Source organism: Leptodactylus fuscus, chromosome 4 (assembly GCF_031893055.1).
Source record: "Leptodactylus fuscus isolate aLepFus1 chromosome 4, aLepFus1.hap2, whole genome shotgun sequence".
NCBI classification, from domain to species: Eukaryota; Metazoa; Chordata; class Amphibia; order Anura; family Leptodactylidae; genus Leptodactylus; species Leptodactylus fuscus.
The window spans coordinates 62,973,203-62,997,305 of record NC_134268.1 but is presented as its reverse complement, the minus strand read 5'-3'; the positions used below and the strand labels follow the sequence as shown (position 1 = coordinate 62,997,305).

Sequence of the window (24,103 nt, the reverse complement as noted above, 5' to 3'; positions counted from 1 at the left end):
GTAAAAGAGCAAAAAAGTGGCACTACTGCAGCTGAGGCAGAACTGCTTTATAAGCAGGTTAAGGCAAAAACTGCTTATGGGCTCAGAAAAAAGATCCCTGGTGGTGCTCACTATTATAAATACATCAACATTTGGCACGTGAAAAAAATAGAAAAGAAAAATAGGGCACTCACCAGTCAACGGATCTAAAAACAGCAAAATTTTATTTCATCCTTAAAATACAAGGTCAGCCATTTCGACCATCAGGACAGAGAAGATGGAATGATACAAAAAAGAAAAAAGCGACGATCGTTTCGTGCGTCTAGCACTTCGTCAGCCTTTTTGCTTTTTTGTATCATGACTGACCTTGGATTTTAAGGATGAAATAAAATTTTGCTGTTTTTAGATCCGTTGACTGGTGAGCCCTATTTTTCTTTTCTATTTTTTTCATGTGTTAAATAAAATTATAGCAGAGAAATACTACGGTATATATTATAAACGTCTGATAAGTGCAAGTTTGGCTTCTTGGACTCCTACCAATCAGGAGAACAGGGTTTCTTTCTTCCAAAATCTGTGTGTATGTGGCTCTTTCTATTGCATGGTACATATGGGTGTTGTGGCAACAACCTGGCATACATGTGCAGAGAGCCATGTGCATAGACTAAAATCTCCATAATTCATAGACTCCTTTCTGGAGTAGAAAATGTGGGTCAAGCAACCTGATTCTTATGATACATTGGAAAACAATGCACCTATAGAATTAGCCTGTTCGTGCACCTGAGCTTTGTGCCACCCCTCTCTGACAGTGTCCACATGGTTGAAGACAACATGAAAAGGCACCATGGGCCACAGGATGTGAACCCCAGGTCTAGAGCTAGTAGTACTCTTGGTGTAACAAATATCCAATAATAGCAGCATCACCTTCATTTTACTGACCCGCTCTGATCAGGCAGTGATGATATGTCCTAAAGTAAAGTCCTTTACCTTCAGCCAGTATTAGGGCTAGTTCACACAGGCAAAATGGTCAGGATTTTGACGTGGAATCCGCCTCAAAATCCTGCTGCCTCTCATTGAAAGAGCTGGTTTGTTCCACCACCCTCTGGACTAGGCCCATTCATTTGGGCCTAATCTGCAGCGGAAATCCTCGACAGAACGTGTTCACGCAGAACCCCATGTGAACTAGCCCTTAGGATGTGTTCACACAGCGGAAAATGGTTTTCTACCGTGTGAACTTGCGCATGGCTAGCTGTGATGGGATGCCACTTGCGGAAAAAAGAAACGGCATGCCCTTTCTTCAGGCGGCGACATTCCCTCCTCACTAGGCCCATTCCTTTGGGCCTGCTCCGGCCGGAATGCGGATGCAATGTATGCACTGCAGCAGCATCCAGTCGTGGCTAACCGTTGTTTGGACTGGATTCTTAGGTGGTCTCCGCCTCAAAATCCGGTCCAAATCCCCCCTGTGTGAACCCGGCCTAATAAGGGCACTATTGTTCGAATTCTGCTTCAAATTCGGCGTCAAAATCTGTGTCGGTTTTTGTCATGCAGAAGAAATCTACTTCAAATTTCCGAACCAGAAATTTTCTGCTTGACATATTCAGCGGGAAATGCCTGTGTGTGAACATCCCCTTAATAAATTCTCCCCACTGCGTCTTCTGTAAGGAAAGTCTAATTTTTTCACATTTAGTAAAATGCCTGATTCTAGAACGTTGGCAGTAATAAATATGGCAGCAGAGTAAAGCCATATGTGCATGGTAGAACTGATGGTCTTCATAAACATGGCTCATCCAGAGCAGTGCTAGAGCCCACATCCCCTAGGACAACCTCCATCCCTACTAATGGCCAGGGAGGGAGAGGAAGTAGCGGCCGTCAGGCTGCCTGGATGGAGCAGGAGGGGGCGGAGACCTGCACAGGGAAACCCCGGCCCCGCTCACTGGAATTCCAGGCAGCGCTGCGGCGGAGAGCTCGCGAGTTTTGGCCGCCACCGCCGCCGCAGCTGCATCCCTCGCGAGAGCACCGGGTCGCCATTCGTCGTGACGTCACTGTGTATTGTTGTGAGGGGGAACGGGAGCGTCCCAGAGCTGTCAGCTGAGCCGTGCCGCCGCCGAGCCATTGTCTCCTCCGCTCAGTGCCCGTGGATCCCCCACGTCATAAGAACCATCAATGAGATGCCAACATGAAAGACAAGAGGAAGAAGAAGGACCGCACCTGGGCCGAGGCTGCCCGCCTGGTAGGTGCCTCTCCTTCCCCTCCTCCTCCCAGCCTGCACTGCCGGATGAGGGGCTTTGTTGTTATGAGAGTTTACGGCTGGACGTGCAGCAGCAGAGCTCACACATTGCACACACTGCATATACACTGCACACTCACTGCACATACACTGCACACACACTCACTGCACACCACACTCACATGCACTGGCCTCCATTCATACTGCTGCTCTATGGGCTGCCCAGGCACAGCACCCTGGCTAACAATAACACTGGCAGGGAATTGGTGTGCACAGTCTATGGGCTGGTGATGACAACCTGGTGATGTGTATACAGTGTGCACCATATATATTGCATTGATCACTGTGAGCTACAGGGTTGTATATATATGTAATATACCGTGGCCATGTATAAGTGTTTCTATGTGATCATTGCATCTGACTGGGTGGATGAATAATAATAATAATAATAATAATGCATTATGCCAGTGTAGGAGTATAGTGTATGGACATACGTGCAGGTAGTATCACAGCAGAGGTGATCATACAGGTAACACATGTGCCCATACAGTACATGAGTGTATCCGTATAGACGTGTATACTGTAATTGGGCCCGGATTTCATAGTGACATCTGTAATGTACATCTATTGAGTCCATACCGGCTTGTTGATATATGAGATGCTTGTGTCATGGTGCTGCCTGTATACCGCACCTGATCAGCACATGATGTGTCATTACAGACAGAATTAGGGCTATGTTCACACTGCTTATTTTGCATGCTGATTCAGATGTGATTTCATCTTTGGAAAATGCTAGAATTCTCCTTCCCATTCTTCTAGGGTGCAGAAGTTTCCATGCTTTCGTTTGTTGTTCATGTCCTGTTCTTTGTTGATGCGGTTTCCATGTGTCAACCAATGAGCCCCATTGAATGGCTCTTACTAGACTGTGGGCCTGTGAAGTACATACATGAGGCTCAGACTTCTGCCGCAGAGTTTATTTCAGATCATCTGTGTGAACATGTCCTTAGAAAGCATAAGCTTGTGCTCCATGACAGGTGTTTGGGAATATAACGTATATATGTAGTATATACTGAGAGCTGGAGGATTACTGGAAATCAGCTGGATCACCGAAGGACATCCTAATGTAGTATTATTAGATGGTGCCAAATGTTAGTGATCTTGTAATACGTGATCTTCTCAAGTCTTTAAGAGTGAACTGGCCATAAACAAGGTGTGCATCTGAAAAACCACTGGCAGAGCCATTTTTTTTTAGTAGCACCAACAATTAGGCTGGACATACACCATGAATCCCCAATACACATGCATGCCTGGTACATCTGAGCATGCATATGGAAGATGAGAAAAAACAGCTTACATCCCTGACATGAAAGAATCAAACATGATGAAATCCAACATGTCTGATACTTTGGAGATAAGGTGGGTTTGGCAAGAATAAGTGAGTGTAGAAATGAGAAATTCCCTAGTATTTATCTGTGTGCACCCTGCCGTTCCCGCACTGGACCATCTGTCACCTCCATTGCTCTGTTTGTACTGTGTTTGGTTGCAGAAGTTCTGTCAACGTCACTTCATTGTGGCAGCCATTCGGTACACAAACAGTAGTGTTGACAGCCCATCTAGCGAGGGGAGGGTGCAGGTAAGTGTTTTTTTTTTTTTTTTTTTTTTTTTTTTCTTCTAATATGGGGGAGTGTTAGAAAATAAAAATGCACTAATACTTACCCTCACACCTTACAGTTTATAATCTCAGACACCACTTTTAATGTGTATGAATAGCTTTTATCTTATATGTATGTACACTACAGACATCAGATTTTTAGTAGATATCACAAAATTAAAGGGGTTTCCAAACCTCAGTTGTTTTTCATAATGATGTCCAATCCAAAGGAATGGTCATCAGTATTTGTAACAAAAAAACCGCTCAAACCCCTTTAAATAAAGAGGAATGGAAACATACTTGATTGAAGACTGCTGCGGATAAATCCCCGACTGGAGAGGATGCAAGTGCACGATGATGGAACCGAAGAAAATAAGATATCCAGCGCCAGAAAGATTTTTTAAAAATTAAAACTTCACTTTTACTTCATGAAAAATAAAATGATTACAAAAATGGATCCACTGAGTAATACAAAGATAGTAGCTTACGCGTTTCGGGGCTCCATAGTATGCCCCTTACTCATAGCCCCTATGAGTAAGGGGCATACTATGGAGCCCCGAAACGCGTAAGCTACTATCTTTGTATTACTCAGTGGATCCATTTTTGTAATCATTTTATTTTTCATGAAGTAAAAGTGAAGTTTTAATTTTTAAAAAATCTTTCTGGCGCTGGATATCTTATTTTCTTCGGTTCCATCATCAGTATTTGTGTAGTGAGGCTCCCAGACCCTTCACTGATCAGCTAATCTGGCTACCTACGGACACTGAACGTTACAGCAAAGGCCTGAGCTAGAATCAGCTCTGCTCATATTCATGTAATAGGAACAGCATTACTGGGGTACTACTTCCTATTACTTGAATAGGAAGAGAGCTGCTTTCAGCCGTGAGCTTTGCTGTAGCTTCTGGTGCTGGGAGGCTGCGGGATCTACCAATTGCGGCAGGTCTGGGTGTCAGAACCTTATTAATCAGATACTGATGGCTTAAGTGGTGAATAGGTCATCAGTATGGCAAACAGGAAGGAGGGTATAAAACTCCTTTAGGGTGCATTCACACGGAGTAACGTTCCCCTCATTCCAACACATAAACACGTGTCAGAGTGACCACTGTAAAACAGAATCCCATTGACTTCAATGGGTGCCGGTCTTACACGCATTACACATTGAAATCAATGGGAGGCTTTTAAACCCATTGATTTTAATGTGTAGCGCGTGTAAAATCGGCACCCATTGAAATCAATGGGATTTTTTTTACAGCGGTCACTCTGACACGTGTTTACGTGTCAGAATGAGCGGAGCGTTACTCCATGTGAATGCACCCTTGGGGTCCATTCACACGGAGGAAAATGGCGCTTTATTTGGAGCTGAATTTTCCACACTGAAAAAAAACCCCTTCCATTGACTTCAATGGGTTCTGCTAGCTTTTTTTCCACTAGCAGAATTTTCCACTAGTGGAAAAAAAAGCTAGCAGCACGCATTGAAATCAATTGAAGGCTTTTTTTTTTTTTCAGCACTGAAAATTCAGCACCAAATAAAGCGCCATTTTCCTCCGTGTGTATGGACCTCTTTAGGCTAGAATTTAGCTACAATTTCATCCACTTTTCAGGTAATGTAAAACAGAGTGTCTGTTGCTGTGGAGTTTCTGCTGCAGCCAAAACTCAGCATTTTCGCAATGTCGGGCCCCAGCCTTGGGCTCGGTTCACATCATGCTTTTCTTTTTATTAGAGTATTTGTCAGGGTGAAACAGCAAGTACAGGCGGCATACTGCGCAACCACTGGGAGTCTCCAGATGGAGCATCTATCCATATAAGAGCAGTTACATCGCTGGGGCTCCCCCTCTGCCCTCCTTCTTCAGACTCTTTTTATTTCCATATATTGTCTGTTATTATTGGAGATTTCTGGGTGGACATAAAAACCAGGCCAGTACCCAGGGAGGAATTGCTTTTGGCAAAGATAAGCTCCAGGGCTAACAGTCTGTATATGGACCGATATATCACTAGAGCACCCTTAGCCACCTATGGGTGCTGTGGAGACTGGGGACAGATTTCATACACCGGCATATGTCCCCTGTCGGCTGTTATGGCCTACATTCAATGGACTTGTTCTTTCTTTTCTTTCTTTGGATCCTGCAGGATGAAATATCATTGTCTACTGTACTATTCCATCCTCCTTGGTTAGTGGTTTCTCCACATATACTGAACAGACAGAGGGCAAAAGGTCGCTCTTTTGGCCTTTGTCTGCCAGTTGAAGGCCACTGACCCACAAGGAAACAACAAGATTTGAAGCTAGCCATAGCGGAATGGCCTAGGTGCATGTCTGGCTTTAGTCTCTCTGCACCTGTTCTGTGTTGTTTCCTGGGACAGTTTTGCTTCTTGCCCTTTGAAATCAAGAAGGTTCAAAATGCTTTCCTGGTATCACAGGATTTGATGCCATCCTTGGCACAAACTATATACTTAGGACAGGTAAACTTGAAAGGGTGAGGTAAGGGCTTATTCACATGATGAGGTTCATCCATGAAATTTGGTCCATGTGCTGTTTTTACCAGTCTGAGCATCATGCTGGGAGGCGGCCTGCTAGCACTATAGTTATCTGTGACACTAGGAGTCTCCTCCACATACTGACCTATACTGTAATCACTAGGAGACCATGTTTCTCTGGAGTGACTACTAATATACAGTAGGTAACTATAATGCTAGGACTCCGTCTCCTCGCCTAGTATTCAGATCGGGGAATACAGCTCATACAAGTTTCATGGATGAAACTCAATTGTGTAAATTGCCACTTAGGCTGTGTTTACACGGGACTCCGCATGTCATATTCTGTCGTGGCTGCCGCGACGGGATGCCAGTGAAGTGCACGGCATCCCGCCGCAGCTTTCCGCTCCGGATTAGGCCCAAATGAACGGGCCTAGTCCAGAGGGTGCTGACGCGAGGCCGCGGAATCTGCATGAAGAAAGGGCGGCTCGTTTCTTTTTTTCCACTAGCCATCTCCATAGACCACCATTATGAGGGGCGGATTATGATGTGGATTCCGTGCCAAAATCTTTCCTCATGTGAACGGGGCCTTCATTCACATTTTTAATAAAATACCCATGCATTTTTGCATCTTTTGGACTTTTTATTTTCAAGAAAGGATAGGAGATATATTTTACTATTTCATTTTGTGAATGTTATGCTTGTCTTGAATGAGAGAAAAAAATATGCTACTACTGCGACTACACAAATCATAACTCTTAGGCCCCGTTCACATCTGCATTCGGGCCGTTCCATTCCCCTATCTGCATGAAATATGCGGAGAGAAAAGTGCTGCAAGCAGCACTTTTCTCTCTGCATTTTTCATGCAGAAACCACAGCGGACCCCTGAACATAGATGTGGACCTGGCCTTAGTCCTTGTTCGTTCAATGCAGTTTGGTTCAGTTTTTGGAAACCAAGCGTGGATCCTAAAAAACAGACTTGTGCTGGATTTCTCCTGATTCCAATCCTATTCCAGTCTAAATTTTCTGTCAGCTTTTTTAGTCCCTTGTTCTGATGCTCCTTTGACTGATCAGAACATCAAATTTGAATAACTTTGCCTTAGGCTAAGGCACCACGGGCCGTATCCGCAGCACGAAAGTGCTGCGAGAAGAACCACTGCGTGAACGCATTGCGGTTCTTTCCGTAGCGCTTTTAAGAGAAAGTTCACAGAGTTTTCCTCTGCGGACTTTCTCTTAACATTATATCAACGGGAAAGCCGCTGGCGTTTCCGTAGATACAATTGATATGCTGCGATTTGCAAAGCTGCAGCGGCTTTGCAAATCGCAGTGTGTGCGTGCTGCGATCCTTTCCGCAAAGTAGGGATGGGATTTGCATGAATCCCATCCACTTTGCCTGCACTATACGACACCGCGATATTTCCAGCAGTGTCTCTGCTGCGGGCAAATCATGGCGTTTACGTGGTTGTCCAAAATAAATTAAAAAATTCCCATTAAGCTAATCCCCCTCCCCCCGCCTGACTTCTAATTTACACCCATTTAAAAAATATATATATATATTTACCCATATGCCTGGGGCAGTCACATAACCAACCCAGGCACATTTTCTGATTTCCTGGTGATGTCCCATTTCAGCATTTTCGGACACGGGAGGCCACTAGTACTACTCTCTCCTTCCCCTCGATACTCACCAGCGCTGCTTCTGATGGCCCTCGCTTCCTCTAAAAGGAAGCCAGAACCGGCGCCTGCGCAATAGAACGCCTGTAGAAGCAGCATTCTATTGTACATGCATGGCTTCTGCCGGCTTTCTATTGCAGGTATATTGAATGAAAATAAAAAAAAGTTTATATGGGGTGGGGAAAGTAGCTCAGTAGCAGCAATGGTTGGGACCCAACCAGTCAGAGACAGGGACACAAAACTGTAGCAAACGGGTTTATTTAGAAGAAACAGCACAATAAATAAACCTTCACTTCTGGCATAAAATGAAATGCAGCCTTAACTTCAGGCAAAGAATATGAAACAAAACCCTGCTCTTCTGAACGCTAACTAGACCATAAGTACTGACTTACTACCATCCACATGAATCAACAAAAAGAGCGCAATACAGTTTTAACAGACTCACATTATCAGGACAGACCCAGGCGCCTCCTCTCACTCTCAGGATCTGCCCTGAAGTGCAGTCTCTGCAACCTTTTATGGGCCAGTAACGAGCCTCAGGACCTACACCGGGGGCTGAGGCCTATTTAAGACCCGTACTGGGCCACACGTATGTCGGAAATCTGGGGATATTCCGTGACTCCAGCACTCTGCCTGTCACCTTCTCACGGTAGATGTATATATCAATCTGAGAATGCAGCAGCACAAAAAAGATGATTTTCTGTAAAACATGTTTCTATCGCCTCATAGAACCGATACATAAAAAAACTATAAATAAATATATTTACTCTATCAAGGATAGAGAAGTGCTAAAATAAAAAGGTTATTTGCACTCCAAATGACTGATATTGAGTAATATAACTTCACCTGGAAAAAGACCTTAATACATCTGTATTGACCGAAAATTAAAATCCCTCCTGAAGTTTGACCATGAAAAACTACAAAAAACCTGCGTCCTTAAGGGGCTTGTCTAGAAATTACAGAACTCAGGGAGGAGGCCGAGGAAGGTAAAACATAAGAAACAAAAAAAAAAAACCACACCCCAAACACTCTCCTGTCTCCAGAGTTTTGGTGTCTGCCACCACTGTCCATCATTAAAATTAGCAGGAGGCATGGCATTATTGTATAGAGGTAAGGTGAGTATGTGATAATAGATGGAATATCTTTTTTTACATGTTTTTATGACTGCAATAAATTCATTCATTTAAACACCAACATTGTTTGTCTTTTTTTTTTTTTTAACTACTATTTACTGCAGTGATTTTTCTTTTTCTTCTTCTTCTCAACATAGTGTACCATCAGCAGAGTAGTTCAGTGCTAGTTTACATGGGTCTCCTCATACATTCCCAGCAGCTTCCTATAAAATTGGCAGCTCACTAGTAAACTGGGGTGAGAAGAAGGTTGAATGGTGTTGCGGCTGAACATGCACCTGCTACCCTATACAGGTACAGTGTTGGCCTAAAGTATTGGCACCCCTGCAATTCTGTCAGATAATACTCATTTTCTTCCAGAAAATGATTGCAATCACAAATTCTTTGGTATTGTTATCTTTATTTAATTTGTCTTCAATGGAAAACCACAAAAAGAATCGTCAAAAAGCCAAATTGGATATAATTCCACAGCAAATATAAAAAAGGGGTGGAGAAAAGTATTGGCACTGTTTGAAAAATCATGTGATGCTTCTCTAATTTGTGTAATTAACAGCACCTGTTACTTACCTGAGACACCTAACAGGTGGTGGCAATAACTAAATCACACTTGCAGCCAGTTGAAATGGATTAAAGTTGACTCAACCTCTGTCCTGTGTCCTTGTGTGTACCACATTGGGCATGGAGAAAAGAAAGAAGACCAAAGAACTGTCTGAGGACCTGAGAAGCAAAATTGTGAGGAAGCATGAGCAATCTCAAGGCTATAAGTCCATCTCCAAAGACCTGAATGTTCCTGTGTCTACCGTGCGCAGTGTCATCAAGAAGTTTAAAGCCCATGGCACTGTGGCTAACCTCCCTAGATGTGGACGGAAAAGAAAAATTGACGAGAGATTTCAACGCAAGATTGTGCGGTTGGTGGATAAAGAACCTTGACTAACATCCAAACAAGTTCAAGATGCCCTGCAGTCCGAGGGTGCAACAGTGTCAACCCGTACTAGCCGTCGGCGTCTGAATGAAAAGGGACTGTATGGTAGGAGACCCAGGAAGACCCCACTTCTTACCCAGAGACATAAAAAAGCCAGGCTGGAGTTTGCCAAAACTTACCGGAGAAAGCCAAAAACGTTTTGGAAGAATGTCCTCTGGTCAGATGAGACAAAAGTAGAGGTTTTTGGGAAAAGGCATCAACATAGAGTTTACAGGAAAAAAAAAAGAGGCCTTCAAAGAAAAGAACACGGTCCCTACAGTCAAACATGGCAGAGGTTCCCTGATGTTTTGGGGTTGCTTTGCTGCCTCTGGCACTGGACTGCTTGACCGTGTGCATGGCATTATGAAGTCTGAAGACTACCAACACATTTTGCAGCAAAATGTAGGGCCCAGTGTGAGAAAGCTGGGTCTCCCTCAGAGGTCATGGGTCTTCCAGCAGGACAATGACCCAAAACACACTTCAAAAAGCACTAGAAAATGGTTTGAGAGAAAGCACTGGAGACTTGTAAAGTGGCCAGCAATGAGTCCAGACCTGAATCCCATAGAACACCTGTGGAGAGATCTCAGAATGGCAGTTTGGAGAAGGCCCCCTTCACATCTCAGGGACCTGGAGCAGTTTGCCAAAGAAGAATGGTCTAAAATTCCAGCAGAGCCTTGTAAGAAACTCATTGATGGTTACCGGAAGCGATTGTTCGCAGTTATTTTGTCTAAAGGTTGTGCTACCAAGTTTTAGGCTGAGGGTGCCAATACTTTTGTCTGGACCATTTTTGGAGTTTTGTGTAAAATGATCAATGATTTGACTTTTTTTTTTTTTCATTCTCTTTTGTGTTTTTTCATTGCAAGCAAAATAAATGAAGATATTAATGCCAAAGAGTTTGTGCTTGCAATCATTTTCTGGAAGAACAAGAGTATTATCTGACAGAATTGCAGGGGTGCCAATACTTTTGGCCAACACTGTATAATGGTACCTGGGGAATACTGTGCCTAATATGCTGCTGATACAGATTTGTGCATGTTTTATTTTTAATGCATATTAATGTAAAATTGGGCTGAAAAAAATCTGATCACCATGGTGCCTGAAAAGACAAGTCTCTGATGGCTGTGGCTATCCCCATCCTTATATGCATTAAACAGCTGTGTGGTGCATCCACGTTTGTGTGCATACAGCTAGGGTGTGACTGACAACATATGGCGCACTCTCTCTGGACAGACAGCTGTCAAATACTGTCAGCAACTCTGTTTTCTTGCAGTTGGCAAAAGTTGATGTAGAGCAGCAAGCTCACAACTAGAGAGGAGGTTTTCTAAGTCCGCCTTACTAATACTGATGGCCTATTCTTGGGTATCAATAGACCATCAATATTATATTTGTGGGGGATTGATAGCCGGGACCTGCACAGATCAACTGCAGTAGGTTTAGGTACTGCAGTGGTGTCATATCAAAGTCTGTGAGACTCCTAGCATGGAAACATAATCAGGAGCCATGTTGTATGGGAACAGCTGATTTAAGGATAGGCCATCAATACTAAGAAGTGAATAACCTCTTTAAGGCATTGTCCCTTATATACAGATGTTGGCGGTACATGGCATATGCTATCCAAGCACGTACTAATATAAAAGCAATTGTCAACAGGTAGTTTCATGAGGGGGTTGTCCAGGAGTAGTAAACGTTCCAGGAACAGTGTCGCTCTTCTCCATGGTTGTATCTAAGGCCCAATTCACATCTGCTTTCAGGTTTCTGTTCGGGGAGTCCGCTTGGAAACCTATATGCATAGAAAAATGGATAACACATAGACCCCATAGACTACCATGAGGTTTTTGTGGTTTCTGCTCAGTTTACACATGAAACATGCGGAGAGAAGTGTCTTGTAAGCAGTACTTTTCTCTCTGCCTTTTTTGTACAGAAACCACACGGACCATATTATAGTCTATGGGGTCCGCGTTTTTTCCCTGGTAACCACTTTTCTATGTGCATAGATTTCCTTTCGGGAAGGGGGGTCCCTAAGCGAAATCCTGAACGCAGATGTGAACCAGGCCTAAGATTGTAGCTTAACTCAATTTTTGGGAATGGGGCTGAGCTACAATAAGGCACAGTTTATGGCCATGAGTGGTGCTGTTTTCTCATCCTGGACAAAGCCTTTAATATTTTATTATATCCCCTCTGCTTCCTCTGTTTTAGTCGAGTGAAATATACTGCAAGTATCTCCATCGTCCTGTAGTTGGGCCTTGTCGCTACTTGCTTCTAGACCTTGGAAGGATCTGTCCAGGCCTTCTATAAGACCATTATTATAGGACTTTCTATATGGAATGTCCTCATTTGAGCATTTGTGGAGGCGCATTGTGTGGGCACGGAGGGTCATGGCAGGATATAAATGTCAGTGTGCAAAGCTTTCCAGATAATCTTCCTGTACATAGACCCTTTATAAATTGAATTTTCTTCTGCTTCTTCTTAAATGTTCATTTATAGAATAACTGCATTAGAGCAATTCTTTCAGTATATGTTGAGCTGGATGTACAGAACCCTGTGTTCTTGTTTTCATAAGCTTTTTTTTTCCCCCGTTTATTGACTTTCTGAAATCTGGTATTAAAGATTCCCATTTCATAACGTAATGTCATCCTGAATGCAGATTCTCCTGGGGAACCCCCCCCCCATACATATCGGATGCTTGGTCAGTTCACCTGACCCCTAATATGTATGGTCTGCTTCAAGATTTTAGCCCAAGCTTTGACGTTATCCATTATCCACAGCATAGGGCATAATAAACTCTGATCAGTGGGGGACTGAGCGTTAGGACCCCCGCCAATGATGACAATCTGTGACAGTAATATAGAGAATGAATGTAATGGCAGTGGACGTGCTTGACCAGCTACTCCATTTGGACAGGGGAATGGGACCCTTTTCTTGTGAACAGTTGGGGTCCCAATATTTGGAACTCACTGATCAGCATGTTTTCCTAGGGAATACTTTTCTAAAACTTGGGCCAACCCCTTTACGTTTTTCCTGAACAGTGGTGTTTCCGTCTACCTGGCGTTGCAGGAAACAGCATTCAGCTCTATTCATTTGAAAGGAGGGGCCCTGTGTGTGGCCAGGCCTTCACTATGCAGGGACAAACTATGAAGGTGATGGAGCTAGCTGTGAGCTGCTGTGGATCATCTTCTTCCACTGGACTTTAACCTTGTTAAACAGTGGTGATGTCCAGGATTGATATTTAATGCACATGCAGTGCTAGACAGGAAACAAATAGAGCAACTTTCCATGTTTGGAAATACATGTAGGCCAGAAAAGAGAAACTGTCAGGGTATGTTCACACAGCGGAAACCTTTTTCAACATGTGAACTCTGCGCAGCTAGCCGCAACATATGCCGATGCAGTGCACCACCGCCATTCCCTCGCGGCATCCCGATCTTGATTAGGCCCGAATGAATGGGCCTAATCGGGAGTGAATCTCATGGTGTGGCTGTCTCAGCCGCAAAGTCTGTGGCAAGAAAGGGCATGTCACTACTTTATCCCGCTAGTGGGAAAAAAGGCAGCGGCTCCCATTCAAATGAATCCGCCTACAAAAAACTGTGTGAATTAGCCCTAAGACATTTTTTCTAGAAAAAATATATTAAAAATGTATGAAATGCATACAATTGGTAAAAAGCCTTTACAGGGTCACTAACGGTTCAGTTCAAGGTTAGTACAAGCAAATATAAGATACTTTATAATCTAGTATATCAGAGAAAAATGCTTCTTTCTCCAGGTATCAAGGCTATTTTCCTCTATCCCTTTCCTTTCTAAACTGAGAATTTCTTCTGAATCTGGCTTAGTCTCACAATAGCAACTGCAGCTCAGAGCGATCAGAGTATAGCTCTTCATAGAAGTCTGGAGGGGAGAAGAATGGAGGAACCCCGTGAAAGAAAGGGTGGGGGGGGGGGGGGACATGGGCAAGAAAGCTGGTGCGGTCAAGTGGTTAATTTTTTTGGTTTACTCTATGGTTCCATGCATACAACTAAGTGTGCCTTTCAAGTGGGACTCGGATCGGGTCCTTTATTGCTCCATGGTATTGGATCGAGACAGACACCCCCCTCCCCATCTCTTATAAATAAATTACTCAAAAATCTGCACCCACTCAGGCTTCACACTCAGTCATGTTCGTGAGAGGCCTTACTGCTATATTCAAATTGTTACGGCTCATTATCTTTCTATAATGTCCTATATGGTACTGCTGCTTCTCAGTGAGTGAGAGAGTTGGGGAGCAGTATCTCAAGTTTCTCTTGTGTATACACATATGGCAGCATATCCTGAAAGGATAGATATAAGTTTAGCTAAAGTAAACAAGCAAATAGCAATTCTATTCATAGACAACAAATAATATGTATTATAGTAATAAAAAGGGGATCTATTTACTCTCCTGACATGTCAGTTTTAGTGAAATACTAAAACCTTTCCATCTCTTTCCATTATTTTTGCTACTGTTACAAATACATTGATAGCTGGGTATCGCCAGTTGTGTCTGTGTCCCTGTACACTCTGACTCTAGTCACTTAGTGCCTATGGTAACACACCGTGTAATGACACACCCCTTTGACAAGGGGACTTCTTGCACCTAATTGTCAATTTATTCATAAATATTCATGGAGAATAACAGGAATAGTGTGACTCTGTTATGAGAAAAAATGAACTGTTATTTCTACTGTTATTATGGGAATTACAAGTGTTTACTAAAGCGTGGATGTGACAAGTCCTCTTTTAAGCCTCATCTACTAAGGGCTCGTTCACATCTGCGCCCGGTGTCCATTTATACAGGTTTCCGTTTCCTGCACAAAACTGAGCAGGAGACGGAAACCTGCAGGACTCTTTCAAATCCATTCATTTGAACATTTGAATGAGTTTGAAAGATGTCCGGCTGTGAGCGCCGGTGAGCGTTTTATGCTCTCTGCCGTGAAACTGCTTTTTTTAAAACCGGGCATAGAGTCGGACATGCAGTACTCTATGTCCGGTTTAAAAAAACCTGTTTCGTAGCAGAGAGCATAAAACGCTCACTGGCGCTCACGGCTGGACCCGGTCTGACAGGTTTCCGTCTTCTGTGGAAACCGGGCGCTGGTGTGAACCCAGCGTAACTTCTTAAAGCTAAGGCCCCATGTTGCAGAAAAGCAGCTTTTTTTGTTGCGGTTTTTTGAGCCAAAGCCAAGAATGGCTGCAAAAGGAATGGGAAATATAAAGGAAGTTCTTACAATTCTACTTTCTTCTCAATCCTCTCCTGGCTTTGGCTCAAAAAAATACAGCAAAATCTGCAACCAAAGAAGCTGCGTTTCCGCAATGTGGGGCCTTAGCCTAAGGGCAGAGACAATTTTGACTATAAGGATCAGCAACTTTATTATTTTTTTGCCAATTTAGCTATTTCGGGGCTTGTATTTTGTGGGATACATTATAGTTTTCAATGGCATCATTTTGGGATGCTTCTTTTTGTGTGTTTCATTCATTTTGTATAATAATACTTTTCATTTGTGTCATCAGGAGCCATAACTTATTTTGCTTTTTCATCAATGGGATTGACTGAGAGCTTGTGGGTTGTTTTGGGGCCTTTTTTTTTTTTTGCCAAATTAGATGTACTTTTTATTGATACCATCCTGGCTTTATATTAATTTTTTGTGTCCACCAACATTACCAAAGTACACAGCATTTGCCTCTTTTTTTTTTTTTTTTTTCTTTTTTTGCCTCATGTACATAACAATAGTTATTTTCAGTATATTGTTCACAATTGCGGATAGTATATGGAACATCCGTGGTTTTTACTGATCAGTGCCTGGGCTGAAGAAACTATCCACACAATACGGAGCAGGTCCTTTTCCTGTACATATTTCCAGCACAGACTCAGATACAAGTGTAGTGGATCATGCAATTTTATTTTTTTTTTTTTTTATGCGGTTGTGTGATTGTGGGTGACATTCTGATGCAATAAGAACATATTTTTTTGTGGGCAGTAAAAACTTAGCATATATATATATATATATATATATATATATATATATATATATATATATATATATTTATATTTGTAACCTTCACAGTATTGGAGAAATAATGATATTTTAATAATTTGAGTCATTCTGAAAAATTTTTTCATTGCGTATTATTTGTTCAATAAAGAATGTGAACATGGTCAACTGTATTTTGTGTTCATTTGTATTTTAGTTTTTTTAGCATTTACATTTACATCATTTTTAAAATGATATAATTTTTTTATTTTTATGTTAAAACTCACATTGACTAGATTAAGGGATCTTCTGATCCCTAATAAATATGGTGCTGATGTACTGAAGTGCATCATGGCTGTCAGTATGTGAATAACAGCCAATCACGTCCTGCATTGGGCAAGAAGTAAAAGCTAAGTAAAAATGGTGGACCTTTTCCTGTATCAGGCTCTGAGTTGTCACAATGGTAAACAACCCTTTGGATGCTGTGGCCGTTGACATGTGTCCTGTGCAGGCAGTGGGGGCGGTTGCCGATCCCTGCTGACACTGCCCTAATGTATTAGTATTAAAAGGGCAGCGGTTGAGAGCTGAATGTTTCTCCCTACCATTATGAGTGAACGCCAAAGGTACTAAGGAGCATTTTACTGCATGGTGGGCACTAATGCCTCATTGGTTCCCCCCACATAGTATAATAATCCTCAGTTCTCCCCCCCCCCCCCCCCGCTGTGCATAATGTTTTATTAGTGCCCTGACACAGTACAATACCCCAGTAGTTGCCCCCCCCGTACAGTATAATTCCCCTCAGTGCACCCCTACACAATATAATACTCCATGTATGCATCAGCTTTGCTCCTTCTGCTCTATAATGCTGCCCACATTTTCAACAGTATTTGTCCTGTGATAGTATTACATTAAAACCCCTTTTTGGAGCCACATGTATTGCACTTTGTGAGCGCAGTGGACTGTAATATTATTTAGTGGTGATAACCCATTATATTATTAATATACCCATATATTATATTTTAGGCCCTGTTCACAGTAGTGCAGTCAGCTTGTCCAGGGTTTTATCACTTTTGACGTTAAAAATAGCTTGACTTTTAGTGATATTCAGCTATGAAAGGACCCATTCACACGGGCACAGAGGGGGCGGATTATGGCGTGTAATCCACATCATAATCCGCCCCCTCACAATGGAGGTCTATGGAGACCGCTAGCGTTCTTTTTTCCGCTAGCGGAAAAAAGAAGTGAGCTGCCCTTTCTCATTGAGCCGTGGTGTCCGCCTGGCAGCAGCAACCTCCTGAGTCAGCCCATTCATTTGAGCCGACTCCGGAGGGGGAAGCCACGACCACGACAAGTGTAGCAGGCAGGTTTTGAGCCGAGAGTGACACGGCTCCCCACGTCACTCTTGGGTCATTCCATATCAAGTGATCCAAATAGGAATATTTTTTTTACCTGACGTCTTTGGATTTTTTTTATTTTTATTTTTTATGAAGTACAACTTAAGTTAATTACAAATAAAAAGTTTCAAATTTTTTTCTTCATCAGTTAATTTTTTATAGACTTCTAAAGTTTTGAAAAAGTGTGAATTTTGGCCTGGTATGGCTTTACATTTTGTAACATATCTTGGGCTAGAATTAAGATAAATAGGTGGGAGAGGCATCATTTTTCTCAGAGCGATACAGGCTTTCATTTAATATGTCACAAGATGATGTTTCTTTATATTTTGTTTTGGAGAAATCAAATTCAAAATTTTGATGCGCAATTGTGAAAAAAACGTATGTTTTAAAATTGTGAAAAAATGCATTTGTGTTACTTGTGTTCTTGGTTATATTTGTACAGGTTTTCAACTTGGGACCAAATTGGGATCAATTTTTTTTTTTTTTAAGCCTTGAATCATCTGATTTTATGTTTTTGTGAGCTTCTTCCTTTTTTCTTTTCAAATTACAACTTTCTGAATTCAACATTTATATGCAACAATAAAAAAACATAAAAAAACAAATATTTTAAGTGCCAGAACAAATACATCTTATCATCAGAACACAGCTTGTTCAGCATTTTCAACCTGAATGCATTGAACAAACCGAAAGAAAAAAGCTGCTCATATCCTCAAATGCGATTTTCTAAATAGTCTCATCCTAATTATATGTTAACAAGAGTACAAGAACCAATATTTATAACACCTATTAATACATGTAACAATTGTTTTTTATTATATCACTAAACATGTAATTTATTAAGAAAAATAGTCCAGTAGATAAATCCTCATTCTATAAAATATGAACTAATCAAACAATTAATAGGACATTTTTAAATTACTGGCCTTTTATCATCAACATAATAAAATAATACAGTGATATCTAAAAATCATGGATTATTTGGTAATTATATGTTGCACACCTAATGAGTTGACACTGGTGTGGTTGGGGGGGGGGGTTATATTCTTTATTAACATTCATCTGTAATAATTAGGCACATGCAACAAACATGGAGATTAGGACCTCCCTTCTCCTTGTTATCTGAGGTGCACTACAATAAGTGTCCTTCCATACTACCTAGTAATTGTACATTAGCATCATGTCCTCAGTCATTCCTTACATCAGTGACTGCATCAACATATACTGAGCAATGCAATATGAGAACATAACAACATGACTTCTGTATTAATTACTCTACTCTACCTTTACTAATAAGGGACATGCATCAAACATGAAGATTGGAACCTCCCTTCTTGTGGTTATCTGAGGTGCACTACAATAAGTGTCCTACCAGAAACACACTTCTGAGAGAGATGGTCCCTCTCTAGTGTCATATTACAGGACCTGTATACTGCTAGTCTGACACTAGTTAACATTAAAATTTTGTGAGGTGGATCATTCTCTGTACATATCTCACATATAGAGGTGGATCATTCTCTGTACATATCTCACATATAGAGGTGGCTCATTCTCTGTACATATCTCACATAAAGACCCCACACTTTTAGACCACAGGCTGAACAGATCTGAATTCAAAATTTTCAGAATGACACTGTAATAGTTATATTTTAAAATATTATCCCATCGCGATCCCAACTTGAATTTTGGTACAGATGTGGCTCGGAGCATAGCAGGCCCATGTGCATTTTTTTTAAAATTTTTAAATAAAACGTTTTTTTCGGAAATGTGTTTTAAAATTTTGCGTTTGCGTTCACATGGGTAAAATATTAACAAAGATACTCTTGTGACATATTTGGTGAAAGCCTGTATAGTTCTGAGTAGAATGGCGTTTATTTTGTTTCTCTATCTTTTTTCTAGCCTAAGTTATGAGGAGAAATGTAAAGGCAGGCAACACAGAAATTCGCACTTTTTCTGAACTTCTGAAAATCAATTAAAAATCCAAAAAAAATTTCTAGAATTTTTTTTTCTTCACATTTTGCATTCTCTGACACACTATTACCAAATAACAAAATCTCAAAAGAATTAAAAATATAGAGGGAAAAATCATTGGTTCACTTGATACGGAATGACCCTCTTAGTGCCAAAATCCGCCCCTTGTGTGAACTAGCCCAAACCCTGATGGACCACCTTAGGCCCGTTTCACATCTGCGTTCAGGAAGTACGTTTGGGGACCCCCCAGACGGAGTACCGAATGCATTAAATAGCGGTTAGCTAAGAAACCACATGGACCCCATAGACCATAATGGGATTTGTGTGGTTTCCGCTCGGTGTTCGCACAAATCATGCGGAGAGAAAAGTACTGCAAGCATCACTTTTATCTCCGTATGTTTTGTGTGGAAACCATACGGACCCCATTATAGCTAACTGCTTTTTAATGTGTTCGGTATCCGCTTGGGGACTCCCCTGCATGGAATACCAAATGCAGATGTGAATTGAGCCTTACATTCAGACACCTTATGTGACATTGTCACGGGGTCCTAGCTAAATCTATGGGGGCTTGATTGAAATTGCATGTGTTTATGGTGTTTCAGGCAACTGTGATTTGAGATCCAAGTAATTCTTAAAATGTCCATGTATTTCATAAATGCCTGAAAGCTAGAATAATTTGGGCATTTATAAAATATTTGCTTTTGGGGGGCCTTTTGTGATTAGATATTGTGGTTCATTTACTACATATTGTACATTGGTTGCTATCTGTAAAAATGACTTGTCCAGGCCATTCACAATAGAAGGTCGGACATGTTTCACTACTAAATTATTAGATTAAAATGAATACCAACCTGGTGTCTAAAGTAAAGGCAGACAGCATAGACTGGTGAGTGTATAAAGCCGACACTCCACCTAAGAGGATTGTTGGCTGAAACATACCATTTTCCTGTTTTCCTGTCTGTATTAATCGGCGCTGTTCTTTTGTTGAACACATCAGCTGACCAAGCTGCTTACAGACAGATTATAATAATACCGAATGACTATTTGTGTGTACTTCTAGGTATAGAATTCTTGTTTCCCAAACCATTGCCATAAGACACATCCTTTACTGAAACTGGCGGCAAGAAAACTTTTTGCAGGACTTTTCTCTCTTACAATTTTAAGCGGAATCTGCAGCGGAGTCTCGTATAGAAACTCCATCGCAGATGTGATAATCTTTGTTACTTATAACCTATGCAAGAAAGATACAATAAAAGTATAAGAGAAACAGATTCTTACATTGAATTCATTTTTATGGCTCGACATTGTGGTAGATTCACATACAGCAGAAACAAAACTATTCAAATAAATGACATGGGTTTTTGGTTGCAAAAAGTTCTGCTACAAATTTACGGCACGTGATCACCATAGCCGCCAAGGGCATTTCCGTTCTGGAAAATACAGTCCATATGTTGTCTATATTTCCAAACTGTGCTCTGTCCAGAGACCTGGACGTATAGTATTATGGTTCTCTTACTGTGAGTCACTGCTTGTTCAGATTATGCTGGGCTGCAGTCATGATCAGACTTTAGTCATAGTATGCAGGTGGGGGTGGGGGGATTTTATAACCAAATGAATGACATCCGAGTGTCATCCAAGTGCCTTCCATTCCCAATTGACTTCAATGGTGGGTTCTGTTTTGGTGTCATGGAGCAGGATAAGATCAGAATGGGGCGTTGGACCGTCCCCTCTGCCTGTATACTGTTGTGTGCATGAGGCATTAAAATAGTGACTCACAGCGTTATACAAAACTGTGATACAGGTCTCCACGCAACAAGCAATCCAGGAATAATGGCTAATATTGGGACTGTATTCTCCGTAACTTTACAGAGCTGTCATCATCATCTTTCTTACCTTTGCCATTTCCCTGATGCCTATGAAGGTTCATGTCTATTTTATATATTGATTTTAGTTACACTTCAGGTAATTCAGTCTCTTCCAGAATAGTCGAATTTGTTAATATTAAAATCTCCATAAAAAGCCTACTTTTGAATGTGAAGCTGCAGAGTATCTGCTTCACTACAGACTCTTTAACAGGTTGCTATCTCTTTATTAATCCATTATAGTAGTTGAGCTTTTGGCTTTGCCCGGAGCCTCCACTCCTCCAATAACTGCATAAATACTGAGTTAATTTGCTCCCTGCCTGTAAATGTTAATTTAATATTTTGTCTTCCTACTTTTTGTTGCATACTTAATTCAGGAGGTAGCATCTGCTGCCCCGAAGCTACAGCAAAAAATAAAACTTGTGTTATAATTAATTGCTGACATATTATTTGCATTGCAGAAGGCACACATGGCTTCACTGCTCTGTCCTTCTCCTTGTTGGAATGTTCTTTAAGTTAGAAGTTTAACTAAACAGATGTCATATTTGTCATCCTGCAAATCTACAAAATTTATGATAAATATTCCGGCTCTTCCTCCCTTATTCTGCTTTTCTTCCAATTCTGTATTACATCATAACTAAAACTGAGAAATACATAAGTCAGTTCACACTGAATTTTTTGGTGCAGGTTTTGTTGTTGAATCCGCGTCAAAATCGGCCTCTAAAAAACAGAGTTTTATGCATTCCGCTAGCTTTTTTTCTCCCGCTAGCGGATTTTTTCCGCTAGTGGAAAAAAATAAGTGACAAGACTTTTTTTCAGGCGGATTCCGCCTGAAAAGACCAACGCAAGTCAATGGGAGGCGGAAAATCTGGAAAATTGTGACGTGGAATTAGCAAAAGATCACGCCCTAAACCGTGAGGCATTTTTCAGCCCATTTTCATGGCCGTATCCCAAAAGGAGTGGTCCAGGGTTTTAACCACAATATACTGACCACCATCAACATGGCTAGTGGTATATGTCAGCGGCGGGCTTGAAAATGATGCGGCTGTGTTTTCTGCCATAATATCCAGCTGGGTGATGAAGTTAGCCACGACCATACAAACTCTCCACTCCAAGATAAAATGGCTCCTGAATAAATAAAGGGATGTGCTTTTTGGCCATGCCCAGTGGGCTGGCTAGTCTAATAATGGGCTGGAGGCAAAATTATGTGCGGAAAAACCGCATCAAAGAAACGCCAGACTTTTTTCCCGCACAGAATTTTTCAGCACCAAAATCCTAGCTAAAAAACTCCATGTGAACTGACGCTTCAGCAGTTTTTTCTGTGTATCTCAAGACTATTATCATGATCATACTCCTTAGCTATGATTTTGTAATTTTTGGCCTAACCTTAGTTGGCTCCTTGCCCTATGTAGTGGCCGGATCCCATACTACATCCTATCCCACTGAAATCAATGAGGGCTAAATTACTGTATACAGAGACAAAGCCAACGGTTTTCACTCATTATATATAGTAGCCAGCCATGTACAGCTGATCTGTGTGGGGGCCACCTGTTGGCTCTCCACCAATCTGATATTTATTATCCTAAGGAAAGCCTTGAAATTCCAAATTTCTGGACGACCCCTTTTTAAGATGCTTCAGGTTGCTCTTGAATTTGGGGGCTAAACAAAGTGGTTTAGAAGCTCAATAAAGTAAGTTCAGCTTAGCATATTTTTAGAAATTTTTGTTTGTCATCCAGCTCGAGCATCTGTCAAAAATGTATTCCATCTAGTTTAGTTATAAACTTTCTAAATGTTAGATAATCTGTCCCCTAGTTTACTGATATGATGCTATTTCTACATTTAGTGTTCCAGAAGTCCTTCCTAATATCCCCCTTACACATTTATGTCAGGTTTTTACAGTTTTACATTTATTTTTCCATTCTGAGTATTTTGTGTGTGTGGGGGAGGGGAGCTGGGGTGGGATACCTGCCTGAGATTCCATTTAACTAGTGAAACTAATACAAACTATCGCAGCAAAAGAGCAGTCCCCCTATAGTTAAAATATTAATAGCAAAAATATTACACAATATCTAAATGTGAACAGGGTCTTGCATGGATCTTCAGGTATGATTGATCTTTTTGTAACGAATCCCCATAATCTCCTATTGACTTACAGTTGGACACTTTAGGTTGCGTTTAACAGGTCTACAATGGGCCAGCAATGGGAACTAGTGGCAGAACATTTTCTTGACCGTGCCCAACCGTTTTAGTGTTTCATGAGCAAAAGTGGAAGTTCTTATTGCTTTCACATTGTGTTAAAGCAGAAGTGAAACGCTTATTGTTAAAGGGACAATCCTGTTTTGTTTTTTCCCCTGCTCCTCCACTACCACTCCTAGTCTGTTTCCTTTAGCCACCCCAATACAAACAGGCCATCGTGATTCCATTACCTTTCCTGTTGTTATCAACAGCCGTTGGTGCAGATTCCTGGACCTTTGCTGACTTGATTGTCACAGTCTAAGGACATTTTATTCATTCCGTATTCATTATGAAGAGATTTGACGTGTACAACTACTAGACACGGGAGACTGCATCATAAATAGTATATTTTGAATCTACTTTAATGACTACCTTGCGTTGTTTCTCTATTGAGAGCTGTACGCAGTCTCAATTGGGTTATTTAATGTTGCTGCAGCTGCTCCCAATCTGACATTGTTTTCAGCTGATGATATCTCTGGATTTAATGCAGTTAGAACTTACCGTTCTAACTGCATTAAATCCAGAGATATCATCAGTTGAAAAGAGTGTCATGCCAGACAAGAGGCATGTTTCTGCAT

General features: G+C 41.4%; 1 protein-coding gene across 1 annotated transcript in view; it reads left to right on the top strand.

Annotated features, from left to right (window-relative positions):
- Positions 1–1,950: 1,950 nt before the first annotated feature.
- Positions 1,951–24,103, top strand: part of ASXL3 (ASXL transcriptional regulator 3) — a 95,978-nt gene continuing 73,825 nt past the window's right edge. The window contains exon 1 of the mRNA XM_075270499.1: positions 1,951–2,206. Coding sequence (XP_075126600.1) covers positions 2,153–2,206 — 54 coding nt within the window. The 5' untranslated portion in view covers positions 1,951–2,152. The remainder of the gene's footprint in view (positions 2,207–24,103) is intronic.